This window comes from Cavia porcellus, unplaced genomic scaffold (assembly GCF_034190915.1).
Source record: "Cavia porcellus strain 051 isolate PalLab524CR breed Dunkin Hartley unplaced genomic scaffold, mCavPor4.1 scaffold_14, whole genome shotgun sequence".
In the NCBI taxonomy this organism is placed as follows: Eukaryota; Metazoa; Chordata; class Mammalia; order Rodentia; family Caviidae; genus Cavia; species Cavia porcellus.
The window spans coordinates 63,127,832-63,145,433 of NW_026947497.1; the positions used below are offsets into that span (position 1 = coordinate 63,127,832).

Here is a 17,602-nt window from a genome sequence, read left to right on the forward strand (position 1 = left end):
ATCAGACCCAGAGCCAGCGCCACTAAGCATGTGCTGTAACTCTAGCAACACCGTCACTCTGGGTGCTGGATTTCATTGTATTTTCCTGGTCACCGCAGTGAGACCAACGTAGTCACAGCCCTGTTCTCTGGCCACTTGCTAGCGCCATTCACTTCCCGAGTTCCTCTCCTCTGTCCTGTAGGATCTGTCTTCTTCTTGCCACCCTTTGGAATTCTTTCTCCCAGGCTGTGTCTTGTCTGTCTGTCTGTGAGACTAAGATGGGAGACCGTGGCTGGCTGAGGGCTTTGAGAATGAGCGACAGTGGTGACATGGAAGCTTTGGGTTAGCTTTGGCTGCTGTGTCCTCCTACAACCACCAGCAGGCTGTGCTGAGGGGAGCAGGGAGGTGGGTCCTGGCAGGCCCCGTGTCCTCCCCGGTGCTGGTAGAAACGTGCCCGAGACTGAGATGTCACAGTTGCCTTGGCAGAGGTTGTGTCCCCACTGCCCTGCTGGCAGCACTGGGTCTCAGGGTGTTGTTCTTTGTGCCAGCACAGCAATGCCCTCACTGGACACTGTGTTGCTTGGGCCCAGATCTCAGGCCTCGACATTTTTACTGTGTGGGTAACAGGCAATCCTTCATCCGTGCATACCCAGGAGGTCCCTGGTGATGCTCCCAGAGCTGAGCTCTAGCACCCTTAAACATCACCATTTGAACTCAGTTGCGAGGTACTCAGCACCGCCGCCCTCGGTCCACCCTGCACTCCGAGCCTCGTGAGTCCCTGAGCCTTCTTTTGCTGGGTACGGATCGTCTCAGGGCAGTGCCCTCCTTCTCTCCGCTGTGAGACCCCACGGGTCTCCTTCCCGTGGCCCCTCACACTGTCCTCTGTGCATAAGTCCTTGTCATTCTTCCAGTATGCTCAGTTCTTTCTTCCGTCATGAGCTCTTCCCTCATTCCGCTGCCCACAGTTAGCAAGAAGCAATTTAACACTTAGAGTCAGAGCCACAAAGTAATGTAAGCTGAGTTCACAGGTCCTCCCATTTCTTTTTTGGTCTTGTTTTATTATTATTATTATTATTATTATTATTATTATTATTATTTTCTGCCCAATAATATAAACTTCTCAAGGGTAAAGAAGGTCCATCTGTGATGACAGAGGTGGATCGCTGCCTTGATTAGCTTTGGGATCTGCCCATGGCATTAGGAACGCACACTTCTGGGTGTGCCTGGGTGGGTCAGGGAAGCGCGTCCTTTTCGTGTGGCACAGTTTCCTTGCTTTGCCTCTGTGCTGCCACAGACTAAGCAGCTGTGCTCAGCACACTCTTCCACCATGGTGTCTGCACCTTAAAGCCGGCTAACCTGGGACTGAATCCCCTGAAACTGTGAGCCAGACTCCGCCTCTGTTTAAGTTGTGTCAGCTGCTAGGTCTCCATGCTGAGGACATTTTTGGTGTTAATAATGTGTCAGTGTCTAACATGTTCACAGTGGGTCTGTAGTTTCTGTGTCTCACTACGGAGTGGCTCTGATTTGAATGTGTTATGTGCCCGCTGCCTTGAGCCACCAGTGGTACATACATGACTATCCTGTTGGATGGCATGGAACAGTCCCAGGAGAGGTGCAGGTTGTCTGATGGAACAGTCATGTGTGTCAAGCTGGTGGGAACATGTTAATGGTCACATGTAACCAGTACTTTTGCAAGGACTTTGCAGTCTGGGAAGCCTCCTCTATTTGTGGGTTCATTAATTCCTCAGATATTTTTTAAAACACATAATTCCATTGTCGAAGCCTAGAGTAAGTGTTTACTACAAGATATAACCCAGAATAATGTTTTCCAAACTTGAAAGCTCATAGATGCCAATGGCAAAGTTTTTGGACTCCAGCTTGGTAAACATGAAACTTTTCTGAGTGTAGCTCAGCTCCACCCCTCTAGGTGCCTGCTTGCCACTTAGATTATAAACCCAAAGGCAGCCTGAGATGCCCCATTCCTGTGGCACTTGTTGGGGAGAAGATGATCAGGACAAAGTAGGTTCTGCTGGGCTAATAAATAATCCCCAGGTATTAGTGGCTTAACATATCAAAAATTTATCTCTTGCTTTACCCACATGGCCAGCAGAAGGGCTGTGTTCCAGGCAGTCCAGGCAGGCTTATCTTGATGAGCAACCAGTCCACTCCATCTCTGTAGCTGAGGGGCATGCAATGGGTCCCTACCTGCCCTCGAATCTTCCTCCTGGGTTCACATCTCTTCCTCTGCCAGGCCATGGCCAGTGTCACAGGGGGAGAAGAGGTATTCTCCGACAGTGCGCCCGGATGGTGAAATAATCAAAATGTTTGTACACAGGGAGGTAAAAATTTCAAAACCATCAGGGAAAACAACAGACATATGGCACAGTGAAAGCTGTCGCCCAGAACATGAAGTTGTCACCGTCATGTTTGGTACCCAAGCATTCATGCTGTGTAAGCCCTCTGTGTGTGTGTACTCTGCTGCCCTGATTTTTCAATGTTAGGGTACATAATGATCCTTGAGGAGGCGGGGCTTGGAATCTGCCTCTTAGATAGGCAAGCGACTCTGGTGCCAGTCTTCCTCTGGGTTGGCACTGAAAGGTGTGGAGAGGGCACCCCACAGAGCCAGTGGTACCAGGTTCTCTAGGTTCAAACGCTGATCACACAGAAGCAAGAAGAGGGTATGTTCTTTGAATGTGTGGCAGGTGGGAGGCAGACAGGGGGCTGGCAGTGATGCACCATCAGGAATCAGAAGCGGTAGTCAGAGCAGGGCGAAACTTGCCTTACACATCTGGTGGGTTTCTTGCAGTGTTGAGTGAGGCAGTCAGTTGAGCAGGGTGTGGTAGCACACACCTGTCATCCCAGCACTTGAGAAGCTGAAGCAGGAGGATCTCAAATTCGAGTCCCACGATTTAGCAAGACCCCATCTCAACGTGAAAAGTAAATGAGTCTTGGGAGTAGCTCAGTGGCAAGCTGAATAATTCGAGTTACCACCATTGATCGATAAATAAGCAAACAAACTGTAAAGCAGTTTTTGAGTAGAGCTCAGCCAGTCCGAGCAATTGTGGGGGAGTCCCGAGGTTTGCGTTTTGAGCAGCGGCCTTTTGAAGCCAGAGATACTGTTCTCTTTTAGTAATCCAACGAAGCTTGTCTTCCCGTTTGGTTTCTCTTAAATGCATAGAATGCCTGATGGCGTATTTAAAGCTTAGCTCCATATGGTTATTTTGTTGTTTTCATATGTTATACGCACAGATGGCTGGAAAATAAAGTTACCCCCTCCCACCTCGGCTGTTCTCTCCAGCACCTTCTGGTCTGGAAGCTGGGTGACGGAAGCGTCCAAGTGCCAAGGCCCCCTCTCGGGATTGGGTTGGTCTAATTAGTCTCAGGCAGAAAGCCACCAGGCCTTTCTCTGGGGCCTTTTCCATGCTCTTTGTGGAGGAGGCAGAGACTGGAGGCTGTGTGTCTGGCAGCTGCATAACCGCAATGTAATTACCTGCAATTACCAGGGACCCAAGGGGTTCTCAGGGCTCCCGGCAGCAGTTGGGGAGGTTCATGAGGAGCCTCCAGGGCACAGCCTGGTTTAGCCCTCCAAGTGTCAAGTCCCCTCAGCATCCCGCAGTAGATGGAGGATCCTCTCACGGAACTCAGAGGGCCGGGGAGTTGCCCTCTGGAACCTCAATCAGAAACAGGCTGATTTCCACCCTGACCCTCCACTTCTCCCAAGGAGGTCCAGGCTCCAGGCTCCAGGCTCCAAGCTCCAGGCTCCGGGCGGGGCACTGTTCCTTTGAAGTGATCATTGACTTGCTATCCAATCTGCAATAATGGTGGGTTAGCACACTTAGGAAACAAAATTAAATGTTGTGTTTCTTATTTCTTGGAAATAAAGTGTTGAACCTATTCTGGAGAAGCCACGACAGTCTCTGAAAATAGCAGTGTTTTTTTTTGTTTTTTTTGTTTTTTTTTTTTTTGAGACGCAGTAACCATGGTTGCTGCCAGTTTGAAGCTGAGCTGGTTTCAGATGTACAGTTTCACTCTCCAATGCTGGGGAGAGACCTGGCCCTAGCTAGGGAAGCAGCCTACCCTTTCACAGGAGCCTTGGCCTACTCCCTTTTCCCTTGGGAAGATGCCAGCACCTGCCCCAGCCCACTTCCTGTCCACCTCCTGTCCCCCTTAACTCTGTACTCTCTTACCTGCTCAGTTTGAGGAGCAAAAAAACACAGGCCTTATTTTTAAATTGTATGCAAAATTCCATATTGATCCCTACAGAAAGCAACACAGCATCAATGCGGTGGTTGCCCCTTTGATCCTTCCCCAAGCACACTGGCCCCATGCCAGTTACCCTGGCATTTGCCAGGGTGTGTCCTGTCCTCCAGAGCCCTGCCCCTGCTTTATTGCCTGGAACCATGTTCTCCCTGCGCCCCTGGCATAGCCTGTCTGCCTTCCTGCCTGCCACTTCTGAGACATAGGGGTGCAGCTGGAAGAGATGGGAGGCCCTGCCAGGGCCTGATCCCCATGCCTGTCCCTCATCACGACCTCCTGGAGACCTTGGAGGTCTCACCTGGTATCCAGATGGGCAGCTTTCGGGTGGTCCCCACTGACCTGTCCAGTGTGTTCCCGGCTCAGCTTCGTGTGCAGAAGGCTGACCCTTGTTTCCTACCATCCCCGAAGCCATGGGTTGGTGGGCCTCCTGCAGGAGGAAGGGTGAAGTGGGGAGCATCTCTTCCTCCCTCCTCCCATGCTGGCTCTGGCCCATCCACCACACAGTTCCCTGCGATGAGCGTGCATGAGTGCCTGCGTAGCCCCAGCCTTTGGGCCCTGCCGCCTCTGCTTGTCCTTTGTCTTGGGGGCCTGGAGGGATCTGCTCCTGAAGCCCTGGGTGGCCTTGCTATCCCCTTGGCTTCTCACTCAATCTTATGTTCATCAAATATTCGTTGTGGAAATGAGAATTTACCTGACTTCAGGAGTACTTTGTACGGATTTCCAAGTTAAGCCACGGAGCAGCTTTGCTGGAGTCAGTCTAAATATTCTGACATTTATCACTTTAAAATTATCAGCCTTCTGCCACCCTCTGAGATGTCATGTTCCCCCATTGAGAGGACGCATATTTCAAAGTATTTCTTCAGTCGATGTAAGATGCATATTTCTTCAGTCGATGTAAAAATTCAGGCACATCCCTGGAAAAACCCAGCTGCAGAAAGTACTCCAAAGGCAAGAAAGGAAGTCAGAGCCCTCAGCTGGGCCCTGGCCTGTGCATCAGAAGCGTTTCCGGGCGCTAGGCGGGAGCCCTAGCTAGCACGTTGGAAAACGTAGTGTTCTTTTTAGCTATGAAAGGAGGAAAATAAGTTATGGCGATAGAAAGAAATGGACTGAAGTTTTAACCTTTTTTTCTTTTGGTACCAGGGATTCAACTCATGACTTTCGGCTTGCTAGACAGGCATTTATATCACCGAGTTAAATCCTCGCCAAGATAGGAGTTTTAAGAGCAAAGAGTTCTAGCCTGGCGTGGTGGGACATACCTGTAATCCCAGCATTCAGGAGGCTGAGGCAGGAGGAGCACAGTGAGTTTGAGACCAGCCTGGGCTGCAAAGTGAGCTCAAGGCCAGCCCAAACTGCACAGTGAAACCTTGCCTCAATAAGACAAAAACAAAAAACCCCAAAGTATTCTTTCAGCAAACACTTGGTCCACCTTGGCATAGCGAAATCACGGGCCAGGAAGTATGTCAGAGTGCTGTTTTCTTGGGTACAGGGGGACCAGCCCTTGGCCTGTGCATGCAGAGCACACCCTGTACCTCAGCCTGAAAACTGTGCCCCTACCCGGGACGGAGGCTACCCATTAGAACGGGTCTTGAGAGACTACAATGTGCATGAGGTGGCTGTGGAAGCGCCCTTACCCCGAGCTGTGATAACTTGACCAAAGCAGAGCCTGCCTTGGAGAGGCCGAGTCAAGCTGGGTGGTTCTGTGAGCCTCTTGTCAGCGGCACTGTGGGCTCCGCCTCATCACCGGACTCTGGGAAGCCAGTGTGGCAGCGGGGACCCTCCCTCCCCCATGGTCACGGGGCCCACAGGAGCACGTCTGTGTTGCTGACTTGTGCTAAGAACCTGAACTATTAAGGAGCTTTAAGATGTTGCCAACTGTGTGTTCACAGACAGCTTGGGTAACATGTGAACTAAGAATATCTCTTCATGTTAATTCCATCTAGAAACAAAAATAGGAGCGGATAATCTATTACGTAAATCCAGCCGAGTTTTTTAGTGACAGCGCCTGTACTGACTTTGTTTAAAAATGTGGACGGCCCCTAGTGGAAATGTTGACTCGGTGCTGGCTGGCAGAGGCACCAAGCTGGGTGACATCTCCACCCCCGCTCACAGCTCGGCCACAGCAGGTGCGCACTCCCCCAGGAGGCAGACCTCAGGCGCTGTCTGGGGAAGTATTGCAGAACTTTCTAGTAATCCAAAGCTGGATGTGAGGTTGTTTTGTTTTATTGCTCTTGAAAATGAAAAAGAGCTGCAGAGCTTGATGAGAACCCAGGAGAACATTTCAGGAGAAAGCTGCAGCCTAAGCAGTATCTGTTCTGTTAGGATTCTTGCCTGCCAGGCGCTGAAACTCGGCTCAGATCAGCTCCAGAGAAACGGGGGTTTTGTTAGCTTTTACCAGTGGGGGAAATGTAGCAGGCAGGCTACACTGGGCCCGGGTCCCTGAAGCTTTTCAGGGCCTGTCTCTCTCCAGCTCCTGTTTAGCTCCTCAGACATCTCCATGGGGTCATGCAGAGCCACATGGGGCCCTGGAGGCCCCTGACCAAGGAGAGAGTCCCCTCTCTTCCCCAGCAGCGGCCTGGCTCCAGACAAGCCTGGAGAAAGGCTGGGCACTGCCTCCCTCTGCACCCGGGGACCAGTTGGTAAGCTTGGCCAGCCCAGGGTTCCTGTCTAGCATGTGAACAGATGCCCTGTGCTGAGGGACGGCCCCAGGTCCAGCCAGCCCTTGCAAGCACTGCGGGGCTGCTTTTGGTCCAGTCTTCTGGTGCCAGCTGCTCATTATTTGGGAGAGAAAGCTGCTTGCCCATCACTGCAAAGAGGGCCAGGTGGCTGGCTGGTGGCTTGAGCCTTGAAGTCTGCTTGGCTTGGGTGAGAAGCACCTGCCAGTGCCTAGCTGCAGCCCTCAGGGGAGCTGCATTCCAAGCGCCCCCTCAGGGCTGCAGGAGATGGCTACTGTAGGTTCAAGGACTCTTCTGGCCCCTTGTCATGCAGCCACCACATAGGGTGTGGCCGGAGAGACTGGGGCTGAGATCTTGGCCCGGGACCTGGGGATGTGAGATGCCAGACCAAAAAGGTGGGTGACAGCAGCTGCCACCACAGCAGACACTGTTATTTACTGGGCCTTGGGGCTGGGGATTTAACTTGGCGGCATAAGCACCTGCCTTGCAAGCAGGCGGTTGTGAGTTCAATCCCTGGTACCGGTAAAAAAAAAAAAAAAAAAAAAAATTTTACTTTAATTTACTGGGCCTTGCACCGTGCTGGTACTGTACTGGGTACTCCACAGAGATCACAGTGTATCACGCTCAGCAGTTCCAGGTGGCTACTGTCAGGCCAGATTCTTTGTCCAGACCCAGTGAAGGGCAGGTTGAAGTTGAGGACCTTTGCCCTTTGTGAGGCACACAAAGGACACAAGCTCCGGAGGAGGAGCCTTTGTTTGCGCTTCCTATTCACCAACAAGGGACTTGGAAGGTCCTGGTTTAGATAAATGATCTCCACTATTTGGGTGGATTTGCACCCTAGACTGCTACACCCAGCAAAATAACAGTGTGCATTCGAGAAAGTCTGACTGGACAGCATGTGGGTCCAGCTGCTGGAAGGATCTCGCCTCTCTGTTACCTGCTTGGAGAGCACAGATCTGCAGCTGGGCCTGCAAGATGAGTCTAGTCTGGGCCACTGAACTGCAGGTGCTGGGACCTGACACCAAGAAGGCAAGGTGATGTGGGCCTTGGGCTGGACCTGGTGTTCCGTGCGTGGACAGTGCGGTGGGCCATGGCTGCTCTGTGGATGCCTCCTGGGTTCTACCCTCAGAATTCTTAAGACTCTGTACTCTTTTACCCTGTAATTCCACTTGCAGAAATTTTTTTCATAGTTCCTTAAACTATTAAATAAGGAAGCTGCCCAAGTATACCCTGAACCCTAGAGCTCCACTCTCCTCCCCTGCTCCTGGGACCAAAAAGGTGGTCCCGGGTGGAGGATGGATCTGGAAAGCGTTGCACTTGGAAATCTTGAGATTCCATGTCCTTTGGAAAGTGGGAAGAGACCGGAAAGCAGGCGTCTCTAGTGATGGCTCTGAGGGCCGGCTCTCTGAACAGCACTTCGCAGCCTGGCAAGCACTGCACTCAGCTCTTTTCTTCCCTGAACTCCTTTCATCCTCCCAGTGATCTGACGAGCGGTCTCTGTCACGTGTCACAGCTGAGGAAGCTGCACATGAAGGTTTCTTTTTTTTCTTTTTTGCTGTTTTGTGGTCCCAGGGATCGAACTCACAACCTCAAGATTGCCAGGCAGGCGCTTATGCTGCTGAGCTAAATCCCCAGCCCCCACATGAAGGTTTCTTAACGCCGAAGCATAGCTCATGGTTTGCAACCGATCTAAAATGTATACAGGTGATTTAAAAGTCACTAACTCCAAGCAGAGTTTGGTCTCAGGTTTCCTCACATGCATCTCGGAAGCTGTTCTGCTCCATTCTTGGGTGTGTACCTGGCTCATTTCCACATCCCTGGCAGTTTGCATAAGGCTGGGAGGAAATGAGGAGCTTCTGGGAAGAATGGGCAGCGGGCCTTTCAGGGGTGTTGATTTGGTTCCAGGAGCAGGGGAGGAGAGTGGAGCTCTAGGGTTCAGGATATACTTGGGCAGGGTGGTCCTGGGCACCAGGTGGGCATGTGTGTCAGATTCAGGTAAGTTTCTGAGAAAGAGAGTGGCCTGGGCTGCTGAGGAGATGCTGAGGGGGACCTTCTCAGGTGAACACAGAGCAGGGGCTGCTAAGAGCCACCCATGTGGCTCTGGGTCACAACACGCATCAGTGGCCTTCTTGTGGCCATGGCAGTGGTCTGTATCTGCGCTGTCTGGCTCAGGAGCCACCAGCCGTATGTGGCTGTTGCACTTTTGGAAAGTGACGAGTGAGACTGAGGATCTGAATTTTTAGTTTTGTTTAATTCCCATCGAGCTGAACTGTCTGTAGCCATGGGCAACTGCCGGCTGCTATCTTGGACAGCCTAGCTCCTTGATTGGAGACTTTGGACACAGGAGGAGCATTGTGAAAGCATATAACTTCATATACATAGACTTTTTTCAATTGAAAAGAGCATTTTGTAATGGTAGGAAGGCAGTTTGGGTTTATGCTAAACCATACAGGCAGGGAAGAGAAAATAAAGTGTACCCAGGAAAAGCCCGCCTCAGAGATAACAGCTGTCTGCACTTTGTTGTGAACCTTCTAGATTTCCTTCTGTGCTGACTTTTCAGGCCGATCTCTACCCAGATCTCTCAGGGAGGGATGCGGTGTGTCCACAGGGGAACGCACGTGGTCAGTGATTTTCTGTGGCCCACGTTTCTCCTCTTCGTGCCAGGTCATCCACCCCATGGGCTGGGACGCATTCGGGTTGCCTGCCGAAAATGCCGCCATAGAGAGGAACCTACACCCACAAAGTTGGACACAAAGGTACGTGATTATGGGCACATTTAAACGCGTGTATAAAAGACTTTGAAGTTCCTTTTTAGCCTACACATGAGAGCTAGAGAGCAGAGCTGAACTCTGCAGCCTAGCAGGAGACAAGCGGGATGGCTTCCGCAGGTGTCTGTCTTTCTGAACACTTGTCTATAAAGGCCCAAGAGGGCTGGCGTTTATCCGTCACATGTTCATTCATTTGTTGTTTACCAAGTGCTTCCTTCATGCATTTCCATTTGGGAGGAAAAGAAGAGGCAAGAATCACATTCTGTTTCCACGATGCTTTGTGTCCTCTTGACTTTAGTTTGGTCTGTAGTCAAATGCTGTGTTAACATTTCTTCTGATTTTTCCCTTTTCCCTGTTAGTCCCTGCTTTCTACTTTTCCACTTGTAGTTCATTCTAGATTAATGGAGAGAGGAGCAAAAGGAAGCCATCGTGCCCCGCAGTTGATCAACATTGCATGAGTTTGGTGTGAGCCTGACGAGAGGGTAGCAAACAGTGGCCCGTGGGCCAGTCTGGCCTGCTTATTGTTGTCAGTAAAGTTTTACTGGGGGACTGTCACATGCATTTGTACCTTCCCATAGCTTTGGTGACACAGTGGCAGAGTTGAGTGGTTGGGGCAAGGAACGTAATGCGGAGCCCTCGATGTACGTCCCCAGCCTTTACAGACACAGGCTGCGCCCCCTCCCCAGAGCGCCTGCACCAGGCTGCCTGGGAGCAGATTCCACCTTTCTTTCTTGTAGCTGGTCACCTTGAGCAAATTACTTAATCTCTCTGTGCCTTGATTTCCTTATCTCAGATGTTGTCAACGCTGCTACCTCACGTGATTAAATAAAGAATAAGCACCTTTCTGCAAAGTGTTTTTGCAGGACCTGGAATTAGATCAGTTGTTATTAGCTAATCAGAAATCACATGGAGGGCTTTGCATATTTTCATTGTGTTAGAATGGAAAGAAGATGCTATACAAACGAATTGGTTATTTTTCTTTTAAAAAATGATTTATTTCCTTATTCCCTATTAATATGATAAGTTGATTAGCTTGCTAATCTCCCTGTTTTCCAGTTGTTGGACGGTTTTGCATTTTCGATTTTGATCCGCAGTGCACTATGTTGTTTTTGTGTTGTTTGTTTCCATCTTTGTGGTGTCAGGATCCAGCCCAGGGCCTGTTATCAGCTAAGCAAGCAGCAAACCCTGCCCAGCAGTTTAGAATTTCCATAGTTTATTCCTGGAGGTTTGTGTTTTAAGTCACTTTTAAAACTGTAATTGTGTGGCATAAACTTGAACAGGATGCAGACCTGGGCCAGGAGTACCTGTACCCAAGGATCTGTCTCTGCATAGCCCAGGAAAGGGCCCATTCCCCAGGGCCAAGACCACTTTGGTGTTTAGTAGATTGTGTATGTGTTCAGATCATAGGTGTCCTCTAATGTATTGGTTTTTTTGCTGATTCTTAGTGATAAAAATTTTTCTGCTGGGGTAAAACAACACCCTAAGCCCCTCCAAATGATCTAGACTTTCCCAGTTTTTCTCCGAGTTCTCAAAGTGCCGTGTGTTGGTGACTTTAACTCACATCCACACCCAGCTTCTCTTCCTTTGCTCCACAGTAATATCAAGCACATGAAGAGCCAGCTTGACCAACTGGGCCTGTGCTTCAGCTGGGACAGGGTGAGTCGGCCTGCCTCCTGGAGGGCTCGGTGGGGAGAAAGGGGCCCCTCGAGTGGGGCTCTGTCCCTGGGCTCCGGGTGGGAGAAGGGAACTGAGGGAAGAATCCTGAGTGCAGAATCTGCTGCAATCGAGTAATTTTCTGTGTGATTAAACTATGAGAGTTAACTTCTCAGTGGACTTCGTGGGTAGACATGTGTCTGTGTGGCCAAAGCTTGGCTCAGGATTTCGTTTGCTGTGAGCCACGGTTTGAAAGACGAGTGTGTCAGAGGGTGCAACTATCCACTGCAGGCCTCCAAGTGGCTTGTGTGTAAGGCACCTGGCCGTTTGTGTATGTTTTCTTCCAAGTTTGGAATGAAGGCTCGTAACAGTCCAGTGATGCCATCCCATGTGGTCTTTCGGTGCCTGCAGTTTGTAAATCTTTAGGCACCAAAACCAGTGAGAATGTCAGACCCAGGAGGACTCAGAAGGCCCAGAGTTACACTGACCATGATGGGGCCCTGCAGGGCTTAGCCGCTGGGCAGTGGCTGGCCACTGGGGACTGCTGCTTGTCCCTCTCAAAGGCCCCTTCTGTGTCACCAGCCCTCCCAGCATGCGCTTCCTATGCAGAATCACTGGGATGTCCTTGCTTGTTCTGTGCACTTATGTCCCTTGAGTGCGGAGAAGCACCGTGGTAAAGGCAGTGAGCTCTCCACACCTAATTCCTTACATGACTAAAATCTGAGGAGCGCAGTGGGAAGAGCCAAAGGCAAGCTTGTGGACAGGCCTTGGGCCATTTTCTGTTTCTTTCTGAAACTTCTTAAGGTAAAGGTACCAGCCAAGGTAAATTCTAACGGGGCATCGCTGGTGCCTGGGTACCACCAATGGGCAGGGGTGCTGTGTTTGATTTGGCAGAGGCAGAAGAGTCCTGGTGCCCGTGTCACATGGTCCTGAGGGATCAGCAGAGCGTGGGTGATGGGAGAGGAAGCACTGGGTGGTACCTGAGCAGGCTGAGGATGAGATGGGTTCCCACAGGCAAGCAGGGACTCCCTGGTTGTCCAGAATGGTGGCCGGCCAAATCCTGCACAGCAGAGGCAGCCCTAAGTGGCTCAGAAATTGTCAAATTGTTTTCCTGATTGTTGTAGCAGATTAGAAAGTACAGAAAAGTATAAAAATCCTAAGCAGCTAATTTAATCTCCTGGTATGGTTCCTTGCAGTCTTTCATTCCAGAATTAAGAACTTCTATATGATTTGCTTTTATACACATTAATTAATTTATTCATTTAGATGCTGGAGATTGAACCCAGAGCTTTCAACAAAGCAAGCTAGTTAAGGTCTCTACTACTGACCTATACTATACATACACAATTTTTCATCTTACTGATTTTTTAGTATTGAATATTTTTACGTCTTATTAAATGTTCTTTGAAAAGGTGACTTCAGAGTTGTTCGGTTTTGCTTTTTATGAATCATTTATGGCTTTTCATCCCTGTCTCAGGATTATACCCTGAGGCAGAGACTGATGTTCCTATGTTACAAGTACAGATGATCTGTGGCTCTTGTGCAAGTCTGAAGTCCAGAAAGCTCTAGAAAATGCAAGTTTTTTTCTCATAATGTGACTATACCATCTGACCCGAAGTGATGATTATCTCACTTTAAATGAATATTCGTGGATCTCCCCAGATGAATACTAAAATCACCGAGCACTGACCCACCCATTAGGCCAAGGCCTTCATTCGGAAGCGTGCTAGCTGGCTGCCTTTCATGCGAGGGGTTCGGGCACCTCTCAGTCCATCAAGTGGGTGTCATCTGCAGAGTTGCACTGGGCCAGTACCACACAGGTGCTACCTGTGTAAGTTACCTCTCTGGGTTGCTCCATCAATGGTCACCCCGTGGGCAGGGCTGGGCTGCTCCACTCTGCCAGTCCCCCCACACCTGGGAGGACTCTTAACAGACGGGGTCCATTTCCTGAAGGTGGGTCCTGGAAGGAGCCAAGAACGAGGTGGAGGGTGGTGATGGGTGTTGCTGAGCTACCCTCCATGATGTTACCAGAGTCCCGCTCCCGAGACTTCTACTGCTGTTCCATGCCGTCTTATTATTAGTGATTTCACATCAGTGATGGCAGGTTTTTTCCAGGTGTTTCCTGAACATTTGAATCTAGGGTGCTTGAGTCAAGGATCTAATCAAATCTTTTGTCAATATACATAGGGATGCTTGTGTTTTTAAATGAGCTTTATTTTCTTTCGAATACTGTTTTTTCTGATTACTTGTTGTCTGTTTTTTGCATTATAAAAAGTCATTTTTCACCTAATAAGCATCTTCTTTATTGTAGAAATTCTTTTACACTGTTACTAGATCCTGTGTGTCAGTTCTTTTGGTGCCCTTGTTATTATATCAGTACTAAGCTTAAAACTTACAGTGTTTTATAATTCATTTTAATACTTGATTTCAAATCTTTTCATTGTCTGATATTCATGCTGTGCCTGTTTTCCTATGTTTTTGTTTCCTGAAATGTTTTATCCATTTAAAAAAAAGTTTAGCCTGTATTAGTTGATTTCTTTTATCAATTTATAGATAGAATTAATTTAAACTTAGAATATGGGCAGAAGAGGTGGGGAAACCTTCTCTTGGCCAACCTGGAGTCTTTGTCTTTAGCAGAAAAGGGAATGTGCTGTTTATATTTATTTCACAACTTCTGCTTATTTTCCTTGGTGTTGGAGTGGAAGCCAGGGCCACAGCCAGGCACAGCCAGTACTGTACCACCATGCCACACCCCCGGCTCCTATTTTCCAATCAGAACTCCAAAACAGAGTTTTAAATTTTATTTGTTGTTTGGTTGGTTTTCGTGAGACAGTCTCACTGTGTAACCCAGGCTGACCTCAAACTCACAGCCATCCTCCTGCCTCAGCCTCCTGATTGCTGGGATTATAGGCGTGAGCTACCAGACCCAGCCAGAGTTTTAAATTTTAAGAGTTCTTTCTTTTCAAGGTGTCTTGCATTTTAGATTTTGCTTTCTTTTTTCTCCAGAGTTTTAATTCTGTTCTGAATTCTGTTAAGAGATTGCTTCAAGGGCTTGGGATTCTTTAAACAGCCTATGTTTGGTATCAACATAAAAAATAAAATTATATTTTTCTTGGTCTCCTTCTAAGGAAAGTAATAGTAGTTATACTTTCCATTTTATTAATCTGTTCTCAAGGTTATTTATTTGTCTGTTTTATATTGAGATTCTAGACCTAGTTTATAGTAATAGTGTAATTTTTATAATCACATTCACTCAAACATATGTAATATTTGCTTCCAGTTTTATAATCGTATATAACAGTTATTTAAAGCTAATGCTCTTTAACTTTAGTGCTTGTCAGTAGACTTTTAGAATCAACTGTTGTCTTAGTTTTCTCATTGCTAAGAGAAAGTACCTGACACACAGGTTAAAGCAGGAAAGGGTTACTTGGCTCACAATTCACAGAAGTTCACCCCATGTTTGGTTGGCTCCACAGCAGGGTGGCGCGGCAGAGGGGCACCGTAGAGCAGGCAGGCAGAAGGCCGCAGGTGACACACAGCAACCTTCTTCGGGTCCCTTTCACTTTTACCCAGGCTCTGAACCTTTAGGGTAGCACCACCTTATTCCCAGCATCCCGCCCTGATCCCAGCAGCATACAACCTCAATCCAGCCACCTCCGGAAAGCCCCACATGACCACGCAAGGCTTTGGGGGACATCTAGATGCCACGGTCCATAACAACTGTCCTTCTGTGTTTTTAATTTTTAAATTTTGTTTTGTCTCTTGCTTTGGAATCTGTAAAGTCTCTCACTCTTTCCTAATCAGCGTGACTCCATCCGCACCTTTGCAAGACTGGGCTCCTCATTATCGTTCTTTCTGTAGCAGACCTTGGTCCATTGTTCTCAGTATTATTATTTTGCAGAGCACTTATGGATCACAGGAAGTTGTCAGGACAGTAGCATGATGGTTTTGCATAATATAGTAATACCAAAAAGCAGGACCAGCACAATGCTACTAACAAGTCTTACTCAGCTTTCTCCAGTTTGTACATGAAGTCATTTGTGTGTGTGTGCACTTGTATGTATAATAGTACTAGCAATTTTATGCAGTTTAATCAGATGTATAGATTTATTGGTTTGGTATGATGTGGTTTGGTAGGCTATGGTGTGATTGGGCATAGTATGGGATGGTTTGGCATGGTGTGGTGTGGTGTGGTGTGGCGTGGTTTGGTGTGTTACAGAGTGGTGTGTGGTGTGGTACAGTGTGCTTTGGTTTGGCATGGTATGGAGTGGTGTGTGGCAATGGTATGCTATAACTGTGGTGTAGAATGGTATGGTGCAGTGCGGTATATGCTATGTTGTGACAAGGTCTCGTCGAGTTGCCCAGGTTGGCTCGGGTCCTACGATCCTCCTGCCTCAGCCTCTGAGAGCTGGGTTGCCCGGGTGCCACTGTGCCCAGCTCCAGTGTCTGTTGCTGGAGAGTCTGAGGGCAGCCAGAGCCATCCCTCTGTCTATGGACTGTACCTCCTGCTCGTGTGGATGCTGCTGGGCTGTGTCTTTCTCTGTCCTTGCATGACTACGTCATTGCACATTTCTCTGTGTCTGTCCCTGGGTCTTGGTTTTGCCTGGCGCTTCCCGCCTAGGACCACGGCAGGGGTCTGTTCACTGTGGGTCCTCTGGGTCTTTGTGAGGACCTGGACTATCTGTGGGCCCTCTGTTGTGGACGTTTTGTCACCTTGTCTTGCTCTCCCTCACCCCGTTTCTGTAGTCGGTGTAACACCAAATCAATTTTGCGATCGTATGTTTAGATTTATTTTTTTCTCCTCCAGCTCCCATTTTCTTTCCCAAGAAAAGAACTGACGTTTTCATCTTCCTGTGCCATAGATGTTCAGAAGCTGTTGAATGCAACTCCTTGCTTTGGGGATTATTTTTGCTTTCTGGGGGAAGCGAAGTCTTTGTCACAAGTTTCGAATGCTGCACTTTTCCCGTCTGTTTCCAAATCACCCTGTGACGCTGCATGGATATCTGCTCTTGAGTGAGGGTCGTCAGGGTCAGAGGGGCCCTGTGCACTTCAGGGTGGGTGGGGCCCTTGGGTGGGGCCCTGTCGCAATCTGCATCCTCTGTTACTTCACTCTTGCTTTGGCGGCCCTATGCCAGTGCTCCCCGCTCTGACCTTTACACAGGTGTGGGTGCTGGTATCATCCATGCGCCCCAATGCTGACTGTCCCATGCACTGCTGAGCCTCCGTGCCAGAAGGATCAGACTGTGGCCTTTCTTCTGTCCACAGACCCATGTCCCCTCCACCTCGCCCTGTCATACAGGACTGCCTGAACCCCGCTTCTCGGGGACACAACCTATTCCTAAGATGGAGAGAGACAGGGTGGCAGGTGGGGCTTTTGTGGAGTCCGAGCCCATCTGCTGGAAGTCCTGGCCACCCCGGCCTGTCCCTGGCCCCTTGCACTCTCTCCAAGACCCATGCCACTCTGGAGCCCCTCCCCATCTTTCTGTCTAGGTCCTTTGAATGGAGGAGTAGGAGCAGGTTTAGAGACCTGTGTTCAGGAGGCCCCTGTGTCCCAAGTCCAGGGGCATTTTTCTAATGGGACACAGGAGGAAGAGGAAAGGGTTCATTTGATCAATGAGGAAAGCTCTGCCTTTTGCAAGCGCCATTCCTGAAGTCTCAGGAAAGCCGGATAACTCAGCAGATGGCTGGCTGACATGAAGAGAGTATTTAGAAAAATAAGGCGGCTCAGAAATGGCATCGTCCTCCTCCAGACAGCACGCCAACGTGGAGCCTGGTCCTAGCGCTTCCTCCTGCCCTGCCGGGGTGGGAGCCGTGTAGGGGAGCCCCAGCTCCCAGCTGCCTCTCAAGGGCCCCATCGCCTGGATTGAACCCCAAGTGCATACTTGTGGAATAAACGCACCTCTCATGAGCCAGCAGGACAGTCTCAGGGCGTCTCAGCTCAGCACTGCTTTCACTTTTTCTTTCCTTCTTCTCTCTTCCTTTGCCTGCTTTCTTTCTTTCTTTGCTCAGGTGGGGGTTTAAGACGGGGTCTCAGGCTGGCCTTGAATTTGTGGCGATCCACCTGCCTGCCTCAGCCTCCCAAGTGCTGGAATTATGGGTGTACACCACCACGCCCAGCTCTGGCTTCAGTTTTTCATAAAAAACTGTAACGCAGCCTGTGGAGCCATTGAGGAGAAGGAAAGGAGCAAACTGAAAGTTGACCGTGACTAGCTGAGAGCATTTGCTGAGGGAAGAGCAGAGAGGGAATAAATGCCTCCCTGCAGTGGAGGAAGG

At 49.3% G+C, this 17,602-nt stretch overlaps 1 protein-coding gene across 7 annotated transcripts in view; it reads left to right on the top strand.

Annotated features, from left to right (window-relative positions):
- The window catches only part of Lars2 (leucyl-tRNA synthetase 2, mitochondrial), a 93,563-nt gene that overhangs the window by 17,375 nt on the left and 58,586 nt on the right, over nucleotides 1-17,602 (top strand). For all 7 annotated transcript variants that reach the window (XR_010051573.1, XR_001202906.3, XR_001202907.3 and 4 more), the window contains exons 4-5: nucleotides 9,573-9,664; nucleotides 11,272-11,332. Coding sequence is in view for 4 of the 7 variants with exons in the window: in XM_005006837.4 (XP_005006894.1) it covers nucleotides 9,573-9,664; nucleotides 11,272-11,332 (153 nt within the window). In the remaining 3 variants the exon portion in view is untranslated. The remainder of the gene's footprint in view (nucleotides 1-9,572; nucleotides 9,665-11,271; nucleotides 11,333-17,602) is intronic.